We start from the raw sequence: 18,038 nt of genomic DNA, 5'->3' as shown, positions 1-18,038 counted from the left end.
AACTTCATCAATACAATAAACAATAAAATAATAATAATATGATATAATATAATATAATATACAATAGCTATTGTAATGATTGATATTATTATTATGATCATTAGCAATAATAATAATAATACAATAAGGGTAGCTGTAATAATAATAATACATATTAAATAAACTAAATAAATACATAATGTATAATTGTATTCTCTGGCCACTAGAAAACAATTAACATGACTACTATATATAATGATCTGTAATTTCTGTTTATACATTTCAGATTTACTTTGAGGATTATTAATTAAAATTTATTTTGATGTTAGTATTTATCGATTTATTTCGAAAGGATTGACCAGAAGTGTTGCTATGCAATCGTGTCCAGCTTGACGTGGGCCGCTTTGATGCAGTTCCTAACAGTGACCACTGGAGGGCAGTGAACACTCGCCATTCTACATCATGTCAAGTGTCTTCTCCACCAGCGTCAAGGCAGACACGTTGCGCGTGATCTGCGGAGCAGAAAACTGCTAACACAACTCTAAACTCCAACTGGGACCATCTCTATTACACCCAGCATTATTCAGTGCCCTGTTTATATTTTTAACTGTTACTAATGCTATGTATTTCGTGAGTACTTGTTATTACAAAGTATGTTTTACCTGAGTAAGGTTACTACTTCCCCTGTCTAAATGAGAGGACGCCTATGATTATGGCTTCACCCTTCACCCTGCCTGCAGCAGTGAAACATGTATAATTACACTAAAAGGTAGGTATGAAAATTGCGCTGAAGTCTATTTGTCTGCTGCATTCGTTTTTTTCTCACGTTTTTCATGTTTGCAGCCCGTCTCTTCGTCACACATCAGCACCTCATAGCTTGTAGACTGAAATGTGAATATTGGACTTTTTTCTTGTTTATTAAAAAAAAAAAAAAACATTTTATATGTACATATTTTTTGTAATAAATAAACACACACAGTAGACATAAAGGACATAGTCCGACTACATAAAATAACAAAAATAAAGAGGGGATTCATAACTAGAACTGAGCCAGAACTATGGCTATTAGATCTTTTTACTTTGTGAGACATGAATATAATAATTTCTACATAACTTGTTGTCTCAAAGTCTAATTCCAGCGTTTGAAATACGGCCAATCTCATGATAAGAGATCAGATGTATTTCATTCGTCACTTTTGGTTTGGCCATCTTTCTTCACTTTAACCCAGCCGATGTTTATTGTTGTGGCGATAACAGTGCAGAGAACGAGCTGTACTGAACCGACCAATGAGGATGAGGGAAGCCGCGGATTGACATCAGGTCTGGCCAATAAGACCGCTGGGGACAGAGTGTTTATACCCGCCCCCTCACCCGTACAAGGCGACTGTTTGGGTGAGTGAAGTTAACTTCATTGAAATCATTTGTGGGTTTTAAAGCGTTGAATTTGAGAAGTAACGACGCCATTTGAATGATTTCCCCCAAAACTTGGCACGCGAGCAGTAACGTGGAACTGACAGCGTGTATTTTTCTCCTTTAATACAGTTTCTCTGCGCTCTCTGTGGAGCTTCATTGTTGACGGCAGTTTTGTTCTAACAGCATTTTGCACAACAGAATGGCTCGACCATTTAAACGTATTTAAACGTATTTCTTTTATTCACACCCTGAATATCACTGGGCTCGTTTATGTGGCTGGTGAAACACGGACGCTGAAGCTTTTTTTAATCGTTTTCGTCGACGTAACTTCAAATTTTTCAACGGCACTTTTTGTTTCGCGACAACAAGAAAACGGAGCTTCTTTTGAAGTTTATCGTCGCGTGAGAACGTGGACAGCACGTATTTAGTAACGGTCCATAATATTCAGTGTGTCTTAGCTGCTTTATTTTCGTGTTGTTTTGTTACTTATTGAGAACTACTTAGTTCAAACGTATTATCGCTTCCCTTCTCCCCATTGAATGAATGGGCTTTTAGGTGCGCATGCGTGCAGGATCTCAAAGTTTATAAACAAGAGGGGAGTCACATGACGAGATTATTGTGAAATAGATACGACCGGAACACGCTCTTATCGTGTTTACGTGTTCGAAACGGAATATGTCAACGTGTTATGGACAATAATATCCAACACACAGAAACCTGGTCAACACACTGGAGCTTTGAGAACGTGTGTCGGTGTATTATTAGGTAACCAGCTCTGTGTTACCTCACGTCACCTTATGTCTCCTTACGTCACCCCAACCCCAGCCTATACGTTACGGCTCATTGGAGGATCAAGTTCCTGTGCGCGCGTGCGTTAGTGGGTGCTCATGGGAGTCCAGTAATGCAGATGCCAGTAATGTTTAGCTTTACCTGTACGATTATATTTTCAACCAACAATATATTTCCTATATTTAATTTGATAATTTACATAAAATAAATAAAATAAAAAATATCACGCTAATGAAGTGACCGTTTCAGTTCCCGCGGACGCGATGGTCTGGGAGGTGGTGACCCCCGCAGTGCTGTCCGGTGACCCCAAACGTCAGAGCGCGCGGCCTTCTGAGCCTGAGGGCGAACCCGCAGGTAACCCCGGAGCGGCGCGCTGCGCAGGTAACGCGCATGTCTGCGCAGTGTAATTAATGACGCAGCGCTCTTAGAGGGGTAACTCCCCTGATTTAGTATTTCACTTCGTGAAGCTGTGGGACTCTCAAGAGACCTCCTGTCTGTAACACAGGCATGCCATTAATATGTGGAGTGACTCTGATGACATCATTAGAAGTTTTTTATTTTTTACAAAACTTTGGAAAGTTTCCCCAGAGCAACAGAAGACAGTATAGAGCTCAGTAAACAGACTTTATAACTTCCAACCAGCCAGGCTAAGCTCTGAAATTGCAAAAGCTGTTGTTTGCCATCCTTATTGTTATATTCTAATAATTATAAATAGGTGATGACTTACTCTGATTAATATATGAAGAAGAAGAATAGACTAATATTATCTTGGGAATAGATTCTGAAAACACACTATTTTAATTGATTGGCCTTGAGTTTTCATGAGGTGATTTTTTTTTTTAAATGTTATCCATCTACTGTGTTTCACCTTTTTTTTTTTTTTTTTTTTTTTGCTCAGTTAATCCAAATGTCTATACAATATGTAATAGATGGTAGTAATAGTTTTTCTAAAGGACATGTTCATCTATGATCAAATGTATTCATTTATTTATTAATCAAATTGATAAATGCTGTGCAATTTAAACATGGTACATCCTGTAACTGAAGTGTGCTCCCTACGCTGTTTGTCTGGTGTTACCTTCAGAGGTGATGATGGATGCAGATGGAGACCAGTCACATGACCTGCTGCACTGTGAGGAACGCCTCTCCTCCTCACCCGGCTTCCCCACCAGCGACAGTTACATGGAATACGGTACATAAGACACGAGCATGGGGAATATATATATTTTTTCTTTTTTCTATCAAACACTTCATTTGTTTCCTCCTCCTAGACGACCTCCCAGACCTGCAGGAGGTCTGGGAGGAGGCGGAGCCAGCGGCACCACCTGTCTACCAGGTGGACGCGGGCGTGTCGCACCAGGAGCGGCGTGCGTGCACTCGGCCTCCGGACACACACTGGCTGACGCAGCTGGCTCATATCGCCACCGGACCACAGAGCCCTCTGCTGCGAGAGCCTCCCGGCAGCAGGTAGCTAACGCAACCACGTCCTGAAACACGAACGCTGCCGAGCACAAGCGGGAATACATCAGAGAACGCATGGTTGTAATGCGCTGCAGTGAGCCTCCATTCCACTCATGAGCCTTGTGTCATTTTCAGCTCCTCTCCGGCCTGCCGCTCCAGCGCCAGCAGCAATCTACATTCCTACGCCCGGCCTCCCTCCCGTCTCCCCCCGTCGCACCCCAGAGGTCACGGCAGGGAGCGCCGGCGCACCAGGGTAGAGCTCATGTTCACCCGCTCCATCATTAATCACTGTCACCGACACAATTTCTGAAGAAGAAATTAAAAACAAAACAAAAAAAATGCATTTTTTATTATATTTTAGATAGTGAAACTGACTTGACTCATCGGGGCAACAATGTTGTGGTGTTTGCACAAACTCTTTGGCCGCTGTTAGATTCCTGAGTCGTGCCTGACAGACGCTCCATGTTTCCACAGAAGAGCAGTGAATGTGGTTCTGCTGTGTCGACCAGATCCTCTCTGTCTGATAATGAAGACATGGGCTGGAGCTTCTCCTGTCCGCCCACGGCCTGGCACTGCTTTCTCAAAGGTAGGCACAGACACACAGACACACACACACACACACACACATTACATTACATTACATTACAGTCATTTAGCAGACGCTTTTATCCAAAGCGACTTACAATAAGTGTATTCAACATCGGTTTTCGAGAGAACAACTAGTCACCAGAAGTAATAAGTGCATGTCCTTTCCTCAAACAAGCATCTAAGAGCATAAACCAGAGCCAACGTACAGTGCAGAAACAAACGAATGCAATAACAATAAGTGCAATAAGCTAGTATGAACACACACACACACACACACACACACACACACTCTTTTGCTGCTATCTCACTTTTTCTTCCGCTCTGCTCGAAAGACATAAATGTGAGATTGTATTGGAGCCTATTGTTCATATCTCAGAGCGGCTTTTCATCTGTCACCAGGCACCAATCTGCGTTTCCACCGCGGCTCCAACGTGGAGTGGCAGGACGTGGAGGACCTGGACTCGGCCGAGGAGAACTCTGGGGACGAGGAGCGGTCCGGGTCTCTGAAGGTACATCGTGTGAGACGCTGCACTTTACTTTCACTTTGTCAGTGTAGAGTCGGTGTTAATGTGCTGTATTTTTAACAGCAGCAGCAGCAGGTACAATGTAAAACATGCAGCATTTCACCTCTACTGATGGCTCCATACAGTAGTCTATTGGCTATTGGCTATAAAACACACACAGAGCCTGGTTGTACCAGGGCAGCTGTACTTCTTCATCGTCTCGTTTTGTAATTGTACGCAATGAGTCAAAGCGCTGCTCGCTCTTTTGCAGAGTTATGGCTCCGAGGGTCTGCAGCTGGTGGAGCATTCAGAGACTGTGCTGTCTGGTCAGGCCGTCCTTCAGCTGACCTTTGACCCCGGCGCATTCGGGCACGCCGCCATGACCGCCCGGTGCCGCCTCGACCACCCCTTCTACGTCAAAAAGAAAGGTAGGAGCGACGGCGAGAGACAAACACTGCGGCTGTTTTATTAAGCAACGCTCTTTACACACTGCGCCTTGCTTTCCGTCAGGCTGGTCGTCATTTCACCCGAGCTTGACCGTGGTGCGTTATGGGATACCGTGCTATGAGATGGAGGTGGGAGACGTGTGCCTCCCCCCGGGACACAGAGACGCCAAACACACCGACGACTCGCTGGTCTTCGACACATTCAGGAGGTAAAAGTGTTCTAAGCCCAAAGCAGCAAAAGGCCCATCAGCAGGTGAGCATGTCCGAGTGAAACACCTGTTTTTACACGCGTGTCTTCCCCAGTTATGATTTCACTCCTCGGGACTCCTCTGCGGTTTACGTGCTGAGCAGCATGGCGAGGCGGCGGCGTGCATCGAAGTCCAGCGGGGGAGCCGTTTCCCCGGAGAGAGACCCGTCACAAGGTACTGCGCCTCATGCCTCCTGTTCACAGATACTGAGAACAGGCAGCGTTCACTTTGCGAAAATACAAAAATGCACCGTACGAAAACACTCATGTGAGAAAGAGGATGCATTTCATAAAAGAGAAAAAAAAAAGAAAACTTATGGATCTGCTTTAAACCTGCAGACGGTTCCGGTCACGCCCGCTCTCCTCATCAAAAGCCAACCAAAAGCCAGCAAGCTGCGGCAGGAAGCAGCAGCAACAACGCCACGCCCACTAAGTGCAAGCGGCCAATGAACGCCTTCATGCTGTTCGCCAAGAAGTTCAGGGTGGAGTACACACAGATGTATCCGGGGAAGGACAACAGGTGTGTGTGTGTGTGTGTGTGTGTGTGTGTGTGTGTGTGTGTGTGTGTGTGTGTGTGTGTGTGTGTGTGTGTGTGTGTGTGTGTGTGTGTGTGTGTGTGTGTGTGTGTGTGTGTGTGTGTGTGTGTGTGTGTGTGTGTGTGTGTGCGTGTGCGTGTGTGCGTGCGTGCGGCGGAGTCAATGTTTAGTCGTAAGGTAATGTGTGTGTGTGTGTGCAGAGCGATCAGCGTCCTCCTCGGGGAGCGGTGGAAGAAAATGCGAAGTGAGGACCGGCGGACGTTCACCGTGGAGGCCAAAGCCCTCGCAGACGAACAGAAAAGACTCAACCCAGACTGCTGGAAACGCAAACGAACCAACTCTGTAAGGACACACACACACACACATCACACACTCACACTCTGCTTAATCCAGTGCTTTATACTGCTGTCTTAATTTCTCCTCTGTGTCCCAACAGGGCTGTCAGGGAAATTAAGGCTGCAGACAGGAAGACAGAACAGTGTGTAGGAGAACACACTCACGCACACACTCACACACACACACACACACACACACACACTGAGAAGTGACAAGGAAAAGAGACTACAGCGGTGTGTTGACAACAGAGCAGCAGAGTCATACTTTTTGTAGACATTTTGAGGCGCTCTCAACGAACGCCTCTCCCTTCCTCTTGCTTTTAAAAGGTGCTGAATGTACAAAAAATTATTTCAAAGTGGCATCGCTTATTATGCGTCTAAAGTCATTCTAAGAAGCTATGAAACATTTTAATGCTACAGCGCACTGCGGCGTCTCCCTCCTGAGACGACATTTTTCCCCAAACGCAATAACAAAGCAGCTCAACCGGAGTTCATCTCCACCACTTATTACCATATGTGTGAGTAAGCCAATAACAGAGAGATGCTCATCACATGCTTGAAACAGGTGGAAGTTGTGGCGCTGTAGCATTTTAGGTGAAGTAGACGATGTAGCTATTTTCCCAAAATTATATATTATATACAAAGAAATATATTTAAGTATTTTCTTGCCTGTATTACTTGCATTTGCACTCAGTATATTGCACAAGACTACATATTATAACCTTGCTTTTGGTGTAATTTATCATGTCACGTTTAGTTATTAAACAAATTGTATGCCATAAATTCTCAAATAGTGGCCCAGGAGTTTTATTTAAGTCCAATTTAAAGTAATAATCTCGAAGATTTTCCTTTAAATGCATATCTGTTAAGTCCCTATTTGTCACCGAATGAGGTGATGAAAGCTGTGGGTGGAGCTAAATCAACAGACCCGCTCTTCAACTCTCTTTTGCGGTGAAGCAGCATCCTGTTATTCTTTCTCCAGGTGTCTCTCTGCTAGCCGAACAAATGAAAACACAGCTGCGATTACCGCTAACCGCCATAGGTGTCGCCAAAGAGACCGGAATGAAGATCTATGAGATTGCAACTTTAGGAGAGACTCTGGCCTTTTATATGTTAAGTTTAACTTCTAAAGTTTATAACAATTTTATCAACCATATTTTACAGTAAGAAGCTTCTCAGTTTTCCAAACATTAAAACAATGTGCAGTGGTTCAGGGAGGCAGAATTCTTTCACTCTGCAAAGGCTTTTATTTTGAAAAAGGAAAGGAGTGTTGAGTTTCAACAGTTTTCTTGAGACAGAATGAATGCAGTGCTGCATTTTCCATGACAGTCATTGTAATATATGTACTAGCAATAACATTACTTTTTTTATTTTTGTTTTATGGCTTTCATGTGAGAATTTACGGTCGTTAATATGTATATGTCACAAAAGATATAAAATGGGTATGTTACAGTCATTACACCACAGGCAGCAGGACGACGCCAAGATTTGATTCGTCAGCCATCACCTACACACCGCTGACGTGTCCTCCGTTCTAACATCTCTATGTGCCATAACACAATGTCTCCTCATCAAAGTAACGGTGTATTCCTGTATAATCACAGAGACATTAATACAGCTGAGGCTTGATGGAGCTTCAAGACGGCTTCCACTGGAGATCATTTCATTCAGTGTTTGTCTGGTTCAAAGCAAGAAAAAAAACATGGTTTCTTTGGCCCCGCCCCTTTGAGTTTGTTTATCTTCTCCAATGAGTTTTGATGGTTTTAATAAATGTCAAAAATAGGAATAGATTATAAAACAACAGGGTAGTGTGCACACTGAGAATCCGAAACATTTTGTGACGAGACAGATGAGACGTGCGACAAAAAAGTTGTCGCAGCCATTAACTAGTAATTTTACATGATCAGAAATCAGAAAGAATATATCTTTTTATTCAGGTTATTGTGTTTCCATGCACCGTGGAGTCCTAATAAATAGCACATTTGGCTCAGATGATGGAGGTCGAGAGGTTTTATTTATTTTTTTTATCTTCGTGCAGTTTGAGTTTGAAACAAAGACAGCTGTTGTAATAACAAATATAAACCAGCGTCTGCGATGTGATACTATCTTAAGTACTGATTGCATGGAAACAAAACCACTGCGAACATGAACATCATGCAGAAAGCTTGAGCCAGTGTGGGTACTCATAACCTCACTGCATAACGAGGTTTATTCTTAATGCACTATATACACTTTATCTCACGTGACTGCTACAGTATAATATGTGACAAACATTAATATCATTATATAGAAATGCATATATTTTTGGTTTTGACTTAATCCTTGTTAACCGTTCATGGTTGTGCATTGATTATTAGTTTGTCTTTACTATCGTGTCACGTACAGGTTGATCAGGGGAGACCATGCAACACAGTGTATTATAATATGAATAAAAGCATGATAAACCTGTGTCTGTGTGTGTTTGAGACTTTAATAAAATGAAAAGATAAGTTTGGGTCTAAACAAGAACATTTTATTGATTTCTCCCTCCCGGAAAAAGAAACAAATTCAAAATCATAAACAGGGTTGGTGTTGCTATTTACATACTGCACCAGTGTATGGCTGGAGATAAAGGTATAGACATTAAGCTGCTACTGTGATCATAAAGATACAAAGAGATAACATTCCATTAAAACTATAAACATCATCAATATTTCCAGGCTACAATTATCAAATAGAATCCACACAGTTATACTGTATAATGTGTAAATGACTAGAAAATCACTTTCTTTTATATAGTAAAATAGAAAATATATAGAGGTACAGTATAAACATACAGTAATTTGGCCTTTTTGATGTATTCAGGGATATTTACACAGAAAGAGTTCGGGCACATTACAGTCAGATCTGGTGTGAATCGCTATCTGGCACAGTTGCAGTAGCCTCCATGGTTTGTGCCATTTTGCATCCCCAGATGTGCTCTAAATATGGCGCAGGGCGGATGCAAAATAGGCACGTATAGAGGCCGCAACATTGTTTGAAAGTGATTCAGAGGTCGATCGATCGTGTCCGACGCAATGGGCACGTCTGGACTCGCTCAGAGTGGAAACAGTTGTAGTAGTGGCGCAGGGATGCAGAGCTCTCGCCGGCTCAATCTCATTTTCAGTCCAAAGTTTAACAGAATATCGTCAAGTTCAGCTGTTGGTCTTTCCACACTAAATGTTTGCAATAGTATGATAACTGTCTCAGCTGACTGGTGTACTGGTTTTATGATAGCTGATTATAATGCTTGAGTATTCTGTTGCAATGAGTGATTAGAAAGGTTGTGATGTTTCCTTAACGTTAGGAAAACCAACCGTTGGAATTCACTGTAAACTACGTCAGTGTATTTGAGGCCAGCTCCGTCATTTTAGTTTTCTTTTTTACCTACAATGGTCCTAACACCGTAGTAGTTAACTGACATGAATTCGAGCTGCAGCTTTTTACAGCCACCTGTCAGGCTTACAGGGGCCGTCGTGTTCGATACTCAGCAGACAGACCTGGTGTGGAATACCATTTAAATCCCAGATTGCATCTTTTACAAAACAGCCGACGTTTCGTCTCCTCTCTGATTTCGACATATGAAAGTAACAAGCGCAATAGAAAATAGAAAAAAAAAGAATTCACAGATTATTATTTTGGCATATTAGTCACACAGTTGTTGTATCAAAACAGGTTTAAAGTACAATAACATGAATTACAAAAGGCACGGGGGTACCAGAGACCATGGAGCCAGTGGCAACGAGACATGAACGGAGAAATTCAACAATTTAGTGTCACGAGTGAGGCCTTAACAGATTTTGGTTAATCAAAAATATTTCTCTCACTAAGGATACGTGGTAGTTTGAGCCCCAAAATCTGCTGGTTAATGTGCGGTGCATAAAATATGTAGGAAAACAAGAGGTTAGGAGAATGTCATTTCCTACATCATTTCCCTTTTTTATTACCTTTAAGTCTTCTTGTTCTACTTTTATTTGTATCTAATTTGTATTTATTTCTATTTATGTTTTGCCTGTTTGCCAATTTCAATTTCTATTCATATCAATTTGTGTCTTTTAGAAGACACAAGAGAGCGATGAAAGAGACGACTAGTCAAAGAAATAAATGTTCACGAAAGATGATAATAGACAGAAGTTATGAATTTAGGTAGGTCTGTTATTAAAATGATGAAAGTGACTCCTTTTATCATTAAGAAAAATCATTTCCAATGAAATTTTGGTACCACTTCCTAATAATGAACTTCTCTTATAAAGGACTTTTGAATTGAATTGTCACTAATGGCTTTATTAACGGTTAATACATCATTTACTAATGCTTTATAGATCAGTTATTGGGTTGGGCTGGTTTTATCCTTTCTCCTTCTTAAAAGTACCATTTTAAATCTTCATCATTTATTAATAAATTGTCATTGGGTGTTCACTTTCTAATAAGCGATCAAGAGTGTAGTTACAATTGCACTAAATGGATTTTGGTCTCTATTGTCTCCAGGGAGAACTGTCTGACCAATCGAAAATAACTTTTGGCAAGTCTTTCTTTTTTTTTTTTAATCAAAATCATTTTTCAGAGTGTTTGTTGTGTAGTCCTCATTCAGCCACATGAGGCTGAAGTGCACACCACTTCCCCATGTTCTAAATAGGACTGAACGCGTTCATGTTTTCCCTAAAGGCAGATTAGCGCCAATTAAAACACATTGAGCGCCAAAAGAAAGACATGACAGTAGTGTTACATCACTTTCTATCACACATTATATGTAGCTTGTGTGTTAGAGTGCATGACAACATGAATGCTTTTAGTCCTGTTTAGAACATGGAGTAGTGGTGCACTTCAACCTCTTGTGGCCAAAATGAGTGTTGCAACAACAATAAGAAAGATTTAAAAAAATTCACATGGCAAAACGTTTTCAACCTGTTTTCACAGATACAAAAATATTATTTCAGCAAAACCTTTTTTCACCTGTTCTGAAGTCATACACACGGAGAGAAAACCATTTAGACTAAGACTTCTCAGGGCTTCTGTAGATCTATATAGCATTCGTAAAGTATTATCATCGTTTAACTAAAAATAACTCAGTGGACACAGCCGGGAACCACAGACACAGAGACGATCATCTCATGTCAGGTCAAACCTCAGTCACCAAAGCACTCAGTCCACGCTGGTGTGTCTGTGGGCTTGTATGATGCAATGTCTGTGAATGTGACATGCTTGTGTGGTAAATGTGTGTGTGTGTGTGTCTACATGAGTGACTCCAGGCTCTCAGCGATGTTAGTCTGGCCCAGTGGTACAGACCCGTTGGTTTCTGGACTCTGCAGGGCTCTCTGGTCTTCCTGGCTGCTCACCAGACTCAGCACAGCTCGGTACAGGTACTGGTACTGCTCCTGTTGGGGCGAGACGCAAATTCCAGACTGAACCATCTTTTGTTATTAAGAATTAAGAAGAAGAAAAAACAACTCTTACCAGCGTTGTTGTTTTCTAAATTCCTAGATATGTTATTGGTTAGCGGCTGAAGTGAAGTTGCTCACTTAATTGTCATTTTAAAGATCATGAAGTGGAGACAGAGAGAAATGAGAGCATTGAGAGTATTGTGTGCTTACTATATCATTAAAAACACCGGGCCTCATGAGGTTGGTCATCCGTGCCACCTGGTAGACGTCTACCGCGCCTTCCTCCTCTAGCTGACTGGACAGAGCGGTGAGGGCACAGAACAGCCCTGATGTAGCACCTCCCAACCTACACACACAAACACACACACATAGATTAACTCTTGCAAAGAAAGTGTCACATGAAGGCTGATCCTGTCTATGTAGTACTCACGGATCATATATGATTGTGGGTGTGTCCGAATGTCTGCTCTGCTCTCGGACTGTGCTGACCAGATCGAAACTGTTCCTGATGGGACTGTCTGGGTTGGGCCAGCAGGGGGCGCTGTACTGACGCACCTCCAGTACGCTCTCCACAGAGGTAGAGAAAAAAAAAGTATATATGCATATACAATATATATGAATGTAAAACACAGAATACTGTGTGTGTGTGTGTGTGTGTGTGTGTGTGTGTGTGTGTGTGTTACCTGTGGAGACTCCACTGTGAAGTACTGCACCAAGAGTCTCTCGTCATTGGATAAACACAAATGCTCCTCCCCCAAATATAACACAGTGAAACCCTCAAAGCTCATTGGCTGGTCTTTACTGGGCCAGTAAACACAAGACTCCCCGTCTTCACTCTGACATAAACAGAAAAACATGTCAGATTGTATGTGTTGATATATACTCATTGTATAGGTACTGTATGTGTGTGTGTGTGTGTGTGTGTGTGTGTGTGTGTGCTATACCTGACAGTGTGTGTCTGGCAGACGGACGACAGTGTGTGTGCTGTGCTCCCAGACCATTCTCCAGAAATCTGCCACCGTGCTGCTGAGAGGAGTCTGGCTCACGATGAACTCCTTACTGTGGTGATGTCCCTGTGAAAACACCAGCAGCGTAAAACTACCAGCAAATGTTTTGTTGAAGGGCCTTTTAATAAAACGGTAACCAATAAACAGTTCCCAGTAGTCTTACCATGACGTAGGAGGCGTTGATGTACCCCGTGGTGTTTGCCTCTGAAGCGGTCAGACACACTCTTGATCTTTCCACTACACAAAAACACAGAGACATCAGCCCATATTCACCACACTGGTGAGCCAACCAATCACAACAGGGGCCACGTGGTCGTGCACCTCAATCTACCTCTCACTTAAAGGTGCAGTGAGTAGAATCTGGCGATATGTAGCGGTGAGGTCTCTCTGTAAACTAGATGGGCGACATGAAATTGGGAAAGCGCGATTGGCCCTATCTCGAGCCAGTGTTTGGCTTGACCGTTCTGGGCTACCGTAGAATGTGGCGGCCGACTCCATGAAGAGGACCCGCTCATATATAGGTACAAAAGGATCATTCTGAGGTACCAAAAACATGATGATTCTTATTTTCAGGTGATTGTACCCGATAGAAAACATACTTAATAACACACTGTTCCTGATGATGCTTACCAGGCATTAGAGCTCTGGCTCTGTTCCTCTCAGCATTGCCGTCCCTCAGGGCCGTGCTGTAGTCTGCGTGCTTCGCCTGACGCTGACTGATCAACTGTAACACAACAAGACGAGTCGATTACATTTGCAACATTCAATGTGTACACCTGCACAATAGTAATATGGCCGAAAAAACCCAAAGTGTTGGTTAAATGCCTAGAATGTAAAGGGCAAACAAGAGTGTGAAACAGAGGCCTATAAAACGTGGGGGAAACATGCTATACCTTGAACTGCTTGTCCATGCGCGTCCTGCCCGACGCCCCAGGGGTCAGGAGGTCAGACACGTAAGTGTGGAGGAGGTCAGAGGTCACTGAGGTGCCACGGCTCAAGATGGCCTCCACCAGAGTGTCATGGATGAACACGTACTGCTCCTACAGGAGAGCGACAGAAGGAGAAACAAAGAGACAGCTAGGATCGGCTGGATGCACATTGAGAAATCCAATGAGAGTGTGTGTTTGTGTACAGCTATCTTTGTGAGGACCAATTTGAGTTTTAGACCTAGTGAGGACATTTTGTCTGGTCCTCACTTTGGGACAGACCTTCAAAGGCCTGTTTGAGGGTTTAGACTTGGTTTTAAGGTTCAGGTTAGAATCAGGTGTGTCCTCACAAAGATAGAAGTACAAGGTCCTTGTGCCAGTTCACTTACCTCTGTCTGAACCAGGAAGTTCCTCTGCGTCCGGACATGTTTCAGGAAACTGAGAACGTTGACCGTACCCTGATCCTGGATCTGCTGCAGCATGCTGTCTATCACTATGTAGGTTCCTGTCCTTCCTACGCCGGCACTGTGACACACATCACATGTCAAACACACAGATTCCGTGCATGGCATATCTGAAAATAGTAATAGATACACACCTGCAGTGTACCAGAACGGGTCCCATCTCCTGTGTCCTCGCCCGGGAGGATGCTCTGATGAAAGACAGCACAGGCAGAGTGTATTCTGGGACGCCCATGTCCGGCCACTGGGTGTAGTGGTAATGGAGGACAGTGTGTTCAACTCTCCTCTGAGACGCCTGGAGGACCAGAAAGACCAGAAGACTTGTTTGGGACTGAACGCCAAATTCACTTTGGACTTTTACTGCAGTCAGCTTTATTTGTTGGTGTATGAGTTGGAAAGAGAGAGAGGGATAGTGTGTGTGTGTATGTGTGTGTGTGTGTGTGTGTGCGTGAAATGTACCTTATTTGAGGTATCTCTGACGGCGAACGCCCGCAGTGTGTAGTAAGCAAGGGTTTTACTGCTTTTCAGGGTCACCTGGTACGGGCCGTATTCTTCCTGGTTCACCTCCGGCCAGTACTGGTCACACTTTGTCTGTGGACAAGATGACCGAATCAGGCTTAGGTCCCTAAAAGGCTCGGTTTCTCCTGCTGAGACCCCCTCATATCCATGGAGCGTTTTATCATCTTTCAGCCTGTTGTTTTGGTTTTACAGCCAGCAGCTTCACTGTTTTGATTGAGCCTCACCGCTCTCACCAGAGGTGTTTTCAGCTGCAGCTGTTTTGAGCTAAAAAGCTGTAATAAACCCACTGTGCACAACCTGCTCAGCACCAAACACCAGACGGACAAAGCCAGCTACTAGCTGGTGGACATAGTAGAGCATTTTGCAGCTGAAGAGCCAGATATTTCCCTCAGGAGTTGATCGAGACCAAACAGCTACAAGAGAGTGAATGTTGGCCTTACATTTGTCAGGTAGACACAAACACGAGTCCAAATGAATTCTAGTATTTCTCTGTATCTGCTGGATGTGTAAATAAAAGCTGCTGTTTGTTGACATGTTTGCCAAAGTGACTAAAGGATCAGGTGATACTGCTTTAAAAGCTGTGACATTGAAACCTAAACTCTCTAAAACTAAATTTAATGTGGGTTTCTATCCTGTTTTTAGCTCTCTTGCATTTCTAAGACTGACACTTCCTGCCTGTTTATTTCCCTTGACAGATCAGAGAGCTTTGACTCTTTAATCTAAATAGCATTCTCTCTAAGGTACATGAAATAAGAAGGCATCAAAATCAACTTGCAATCTTTACATTGAAACAAACCAACATTTCGAACAACATTAATGTGGTCGAAGCGGCAGCAGAGGGACCTTCCTACCCGTCCTTTCTCCTTGAGGTTGGTGATCATGACAATGACTCCGACATTCTGCTGCCAGATCATCCTCCAGAAGTCCTCCTTGCTCGCTCTGAGGGGCCCCTGAGCCGCGATGTAGGCCCTCGTTCGCTCATAACCCTGCAGAGGAAAACCGCCACGTTTGTCAAGGAAACAATGGATGGGATGTAAAGTCAGTTGACACGCAAGGCTCCCAAAAACACACACTTACGTCTACGAAGTTAGCGTTGATGTAGTCTCCGCATTTCCCATCTCTGTCCAAACTGTTGGAGAGTTTGACTCTACTGTGGTCATCTGGGAGAGGAAAGGGTTAATGAGCTTCATCACTGCTGGCTTTTACGATCATAAATGTTGAACAGTGATCATATTGGACAGTGACGTACAGGCCAGTATGTTTATGTATCTGTTCTTGCTTTTGTTGTTGGGGTGATTGGAGCTGTCTGTAGTGATGCCCATGTCCACTGTGCACACCTGCACCTCCTGAAAATCAATACAAACATAAATAAGACTTCTATCGGTCGATAGCGGTCTGTAGTATTAGAGTACAATAGTCAGGAGTCTACAGTGACGACAAAACAAACAGAGAAATGAGCTCTTGTGAATACAGTTGTAACTTGGATTAAGAAGATTCATGTAGGAAATACAAGAATTTTGTGTGAGAAAGAATAGCACATATAAGGGTTGCATTAGTCGCATTACGCTTATAGACTTCATAAAAGGGCATGATTCCTGGCCAGCAGGGGGCGACTCCTCCGGTTGCAAAAAAAGTCAGATTGTATAGAAGTCTATGAGAAAAGGACTCTACTTCTCTCTTGATTTATTACCTCAGTAAACATTGTAAACATAAGTTTATGGTCTCAATCTCTAGTTTCAAGTCTACTTCAATACAGCATGATGTTCATTTAGTAAATGATGGTCCATTTAGAGTCAGATAGACTGCTTTAGGGTGGGGCTACCTGGTGATTGACAGGTCGCCACGACGGCGTTGTCTAGTCTGGGAGTTTTTTTCTTTTCATAGTGTGTTTTCACTACATGAAAGGCAACTGCAACTTTTTGGTCCCCTAAAATTGTCGTATTCAGGTTCAGTTGTATTCAGCGCCACCCTCTCGTGTCACTTCTGGTTCCAAAAAACCAAGATGGCAACGGCCAAATTGCCGCACTCGAGGCTTCAAAATAACAGTTCACAAACCAATGGTTTACGTCACGCTGACTACGTCCACTTGTTATATACAGTTTAAGGATCTATGCAGGAGACTGATGCTACTGTATTAAAGCCTCAGATTCAATACAAATGTGGGACAACAAGCAGCTGCACAGATGGTAGGGTTTTCATTCCTATTTCATTATTATGAATGATTCTAAATATGGATTAACGAAATATGTATGAAGCCACTTATACTGTGAGTGTCCTTGGCTCCATCTCAGTTTGAAAAGATGCTTCTAATATGAACTGAAACGTGGAGCAGAGAGCAAAAGCTCTGCCTCACAATCCTCATATTTGTACACATTTAAATCCAAAAGCCAATATTTAACTGGCAAACATCAACTTTACATTCAATATCACATGTGAAATACAGAAGTTGCGGTCTACAAGCTGACTGGTTTGTCAACAGGGAGAATTCATTTGAGACAAAGCTCAAATTTTCCGCCTCTACAACTGGTTAGGGGTGATACTGCAGGTGTCTTACCTCATAGGATTCTTTGACAATCTAATGGAGGGTGGTGAGGATGCAGAAAGCACGACGATGGTGGTGGAGGTGGTGAAAGGAGAGTGGGAAGGGGGGGGGGGCAGACAGACAGACAGACAGGGAGTCAGTGCAGGTCCAGGAATATGGGGTTCAGAGACACACAGAGAGGCGGGGCTAAGTGGGAAACGCACCGATATTCCCAGCTGAGCTGTGGACTTTTTGTTAACCATTGGCCTATTATTCTACACTGTAAAGACAAGTAATGAATAAAAGGCTTGTGTGTGATTACAAGTTCTTAGCTCGGCCCAAAAGCTCCTTCATTTTAGCCACTTTGTTGTAATAAGTGGGGTTATTTACTGCAGATATGGAAATGAATCCCATCTGTGTGTGTTACTCAGGAGGTTCATGCTAGGAAACAGGTGACGGATGTCATGCAGATGTGGTTATTGTTGAAACTCATCCACAAGCTGTTCTAAGATACGTAACACAACATTAAAATAAGTCAATACTGCACATGAGACATTTCTAAAACCTTGTTTCACATTCAATATGAACTTGAAAGACAGGAGGTTTTATCGATCGATCATGCGTATTTTAACTTTGGAGACTGGGATGAGAACCAAGTAGCACTGACGGGGTTAGTACCAAACACCCTTCCTGCATTCTGTTGCACGACATCTTGTACATGGAAGTTCCACATTATCGCTGTGCTAAATGATATCCCTGAAGAACATGACGTTAATAGAGATATGGAGGAGCATTAAGGAGCTATGACAAACAATGAGCTGTCCAATTATACACATGAACCAAAACTAAGGGATCCCTTTATTCTATGCTGGTTAAATTTTTGTAAGCAGAATCTCAGGTAGTATATC

At 42.9% G+C, this 18,038-nt stretch overlaps 2 protein-coding genes across 11 annotated transcripts in view; one reads left to right on the top strand and one right to left on the bottom strand.

Annotated features, from left to right (window-relative positions):
* Positions 1–507: 507 nt before the first annotated feature.
* LOC142931906 (HMG box-containing protein 1-like) lies at positions 508–8,745 on the top strand. 10 transcript variants are annotated; one of them, XM_076076043.1, is made up of 14 exons: positions 508–748; positions 1,237–1,371; positions 2,431–2,562; positions 3,266–3,373; positions 3,453–3,648; positions 3,778–3,895; positions 4,117–4,228; positions 4,630–4,739; positions 5,005–5,161; positions 5,244–5,388; positions 5,483–5,601; positions 5,766–5,946; positions 6,163–6,304; positions 6,399–8,745. In XM_076076043.1, exons 3-14 carry the CDS (start codon positions 2,445–2,447, stop codon positions 6,414–6,416), a joined length of 1,524 nt encoding a protein of 507 aa, XP_075932158.1. In that variant the 5' UTR covers positions 508–748; positions 1,237–1,371; positions 2,431–2,444; the 3' UTR covers positions 6,417–8,745. The 10 variants fall into 10 exon arrangements, with proteins under 10 accessions (XP_075932158.1, XP_075932154.1, XP_075932153.1 ...); XM_076076039.1 differs by lacking the exon at positions 508–748 and having other exon boundaries at positions 1,197–1,371; positions 2,431–2,535; XM_076076038.1 differs by lacking the exon at positions 508–748 and having other exon boundaries at positions 1,197–1,371.
* A 2,801-nt stretch (positions 8,746–11,546) lies between these two features.
* ptprz1b (protein tyrosine phosphatase receptor type Z1b) overlaps positions 11,547–18,038 on the bottom strand; it is a 132,737-nt gene continuing 126,245 nt past the window's right edge. The window contains exons 19-33 of the mRNA XM_076075980.1: positions 17,164–17,184; positions 15,859–15,955; positions 15,687–15,769; positions 15,461–15,595; positions 14,550–14,681; positions 14,228–14,385; positions 14,019–14,154; positions 13,597–13,743; positions 13,334–13,427; positions 12,867–12,940; positions 12,641–12,769; positions 12,380–12,532; positions 12,127–12,263; positions 11,907–12,042; positions 11,547–11,690 (exon numbers count right to left, since the gene is read on the bottom strand). Coding sequence (XP_075932095.1) covers positions 11,547–11,690; positions 11,907–12,042; positions 12,127–12,263; positions 12,380–12,532; positions 12,641–12,769; positions 12,867–12,940; positions 13,334–13,427; positions 13,597–13,743; positions 14,019–14,154; positions 14,228–14,385; positions 14,550–14,681; positions 15,461–15,595; positions 15,687–15,769; positions 15,859–15,955; positions 17,164–17,184 — 1,776 coding nt within the window. The remainder of the gene's footprint in view (positions 11,691–11,906; positions 12,043–12,126; positions 12,264–12,379; positions 12,533–12,640; positions 12,770–12,866; positions 12,941–13,333; positions 13,428–13,596; positions 13,744–14,018; positions 14,155–14,227; positions 14,386–14,549; positions 14,682–15,460; positions 15,596–15,686; positions 15,770–15,858; positions 15,956–17,163; positions 17,185–18,038) is intronic.

This window comes from Anarhichas minor, unplaced genomic scaffold, assembly GCF_050575085.1.
Source record: "Anarhichas minor isolate MPS153535 unplaced genomic scaffold, ASM5057508v1 ptg000055l, whole genome shotgun sequence".
NCBI classification, from domain to species: Eukaryota; Metazoa; Chordata; class Actinopteri; order Perciformes; family Anarhichadidae; genus Anarhichas; species Anarhichas minor.
This window is presented reverse-complemented; position numbering and strand designations above follow the sequence as displayed.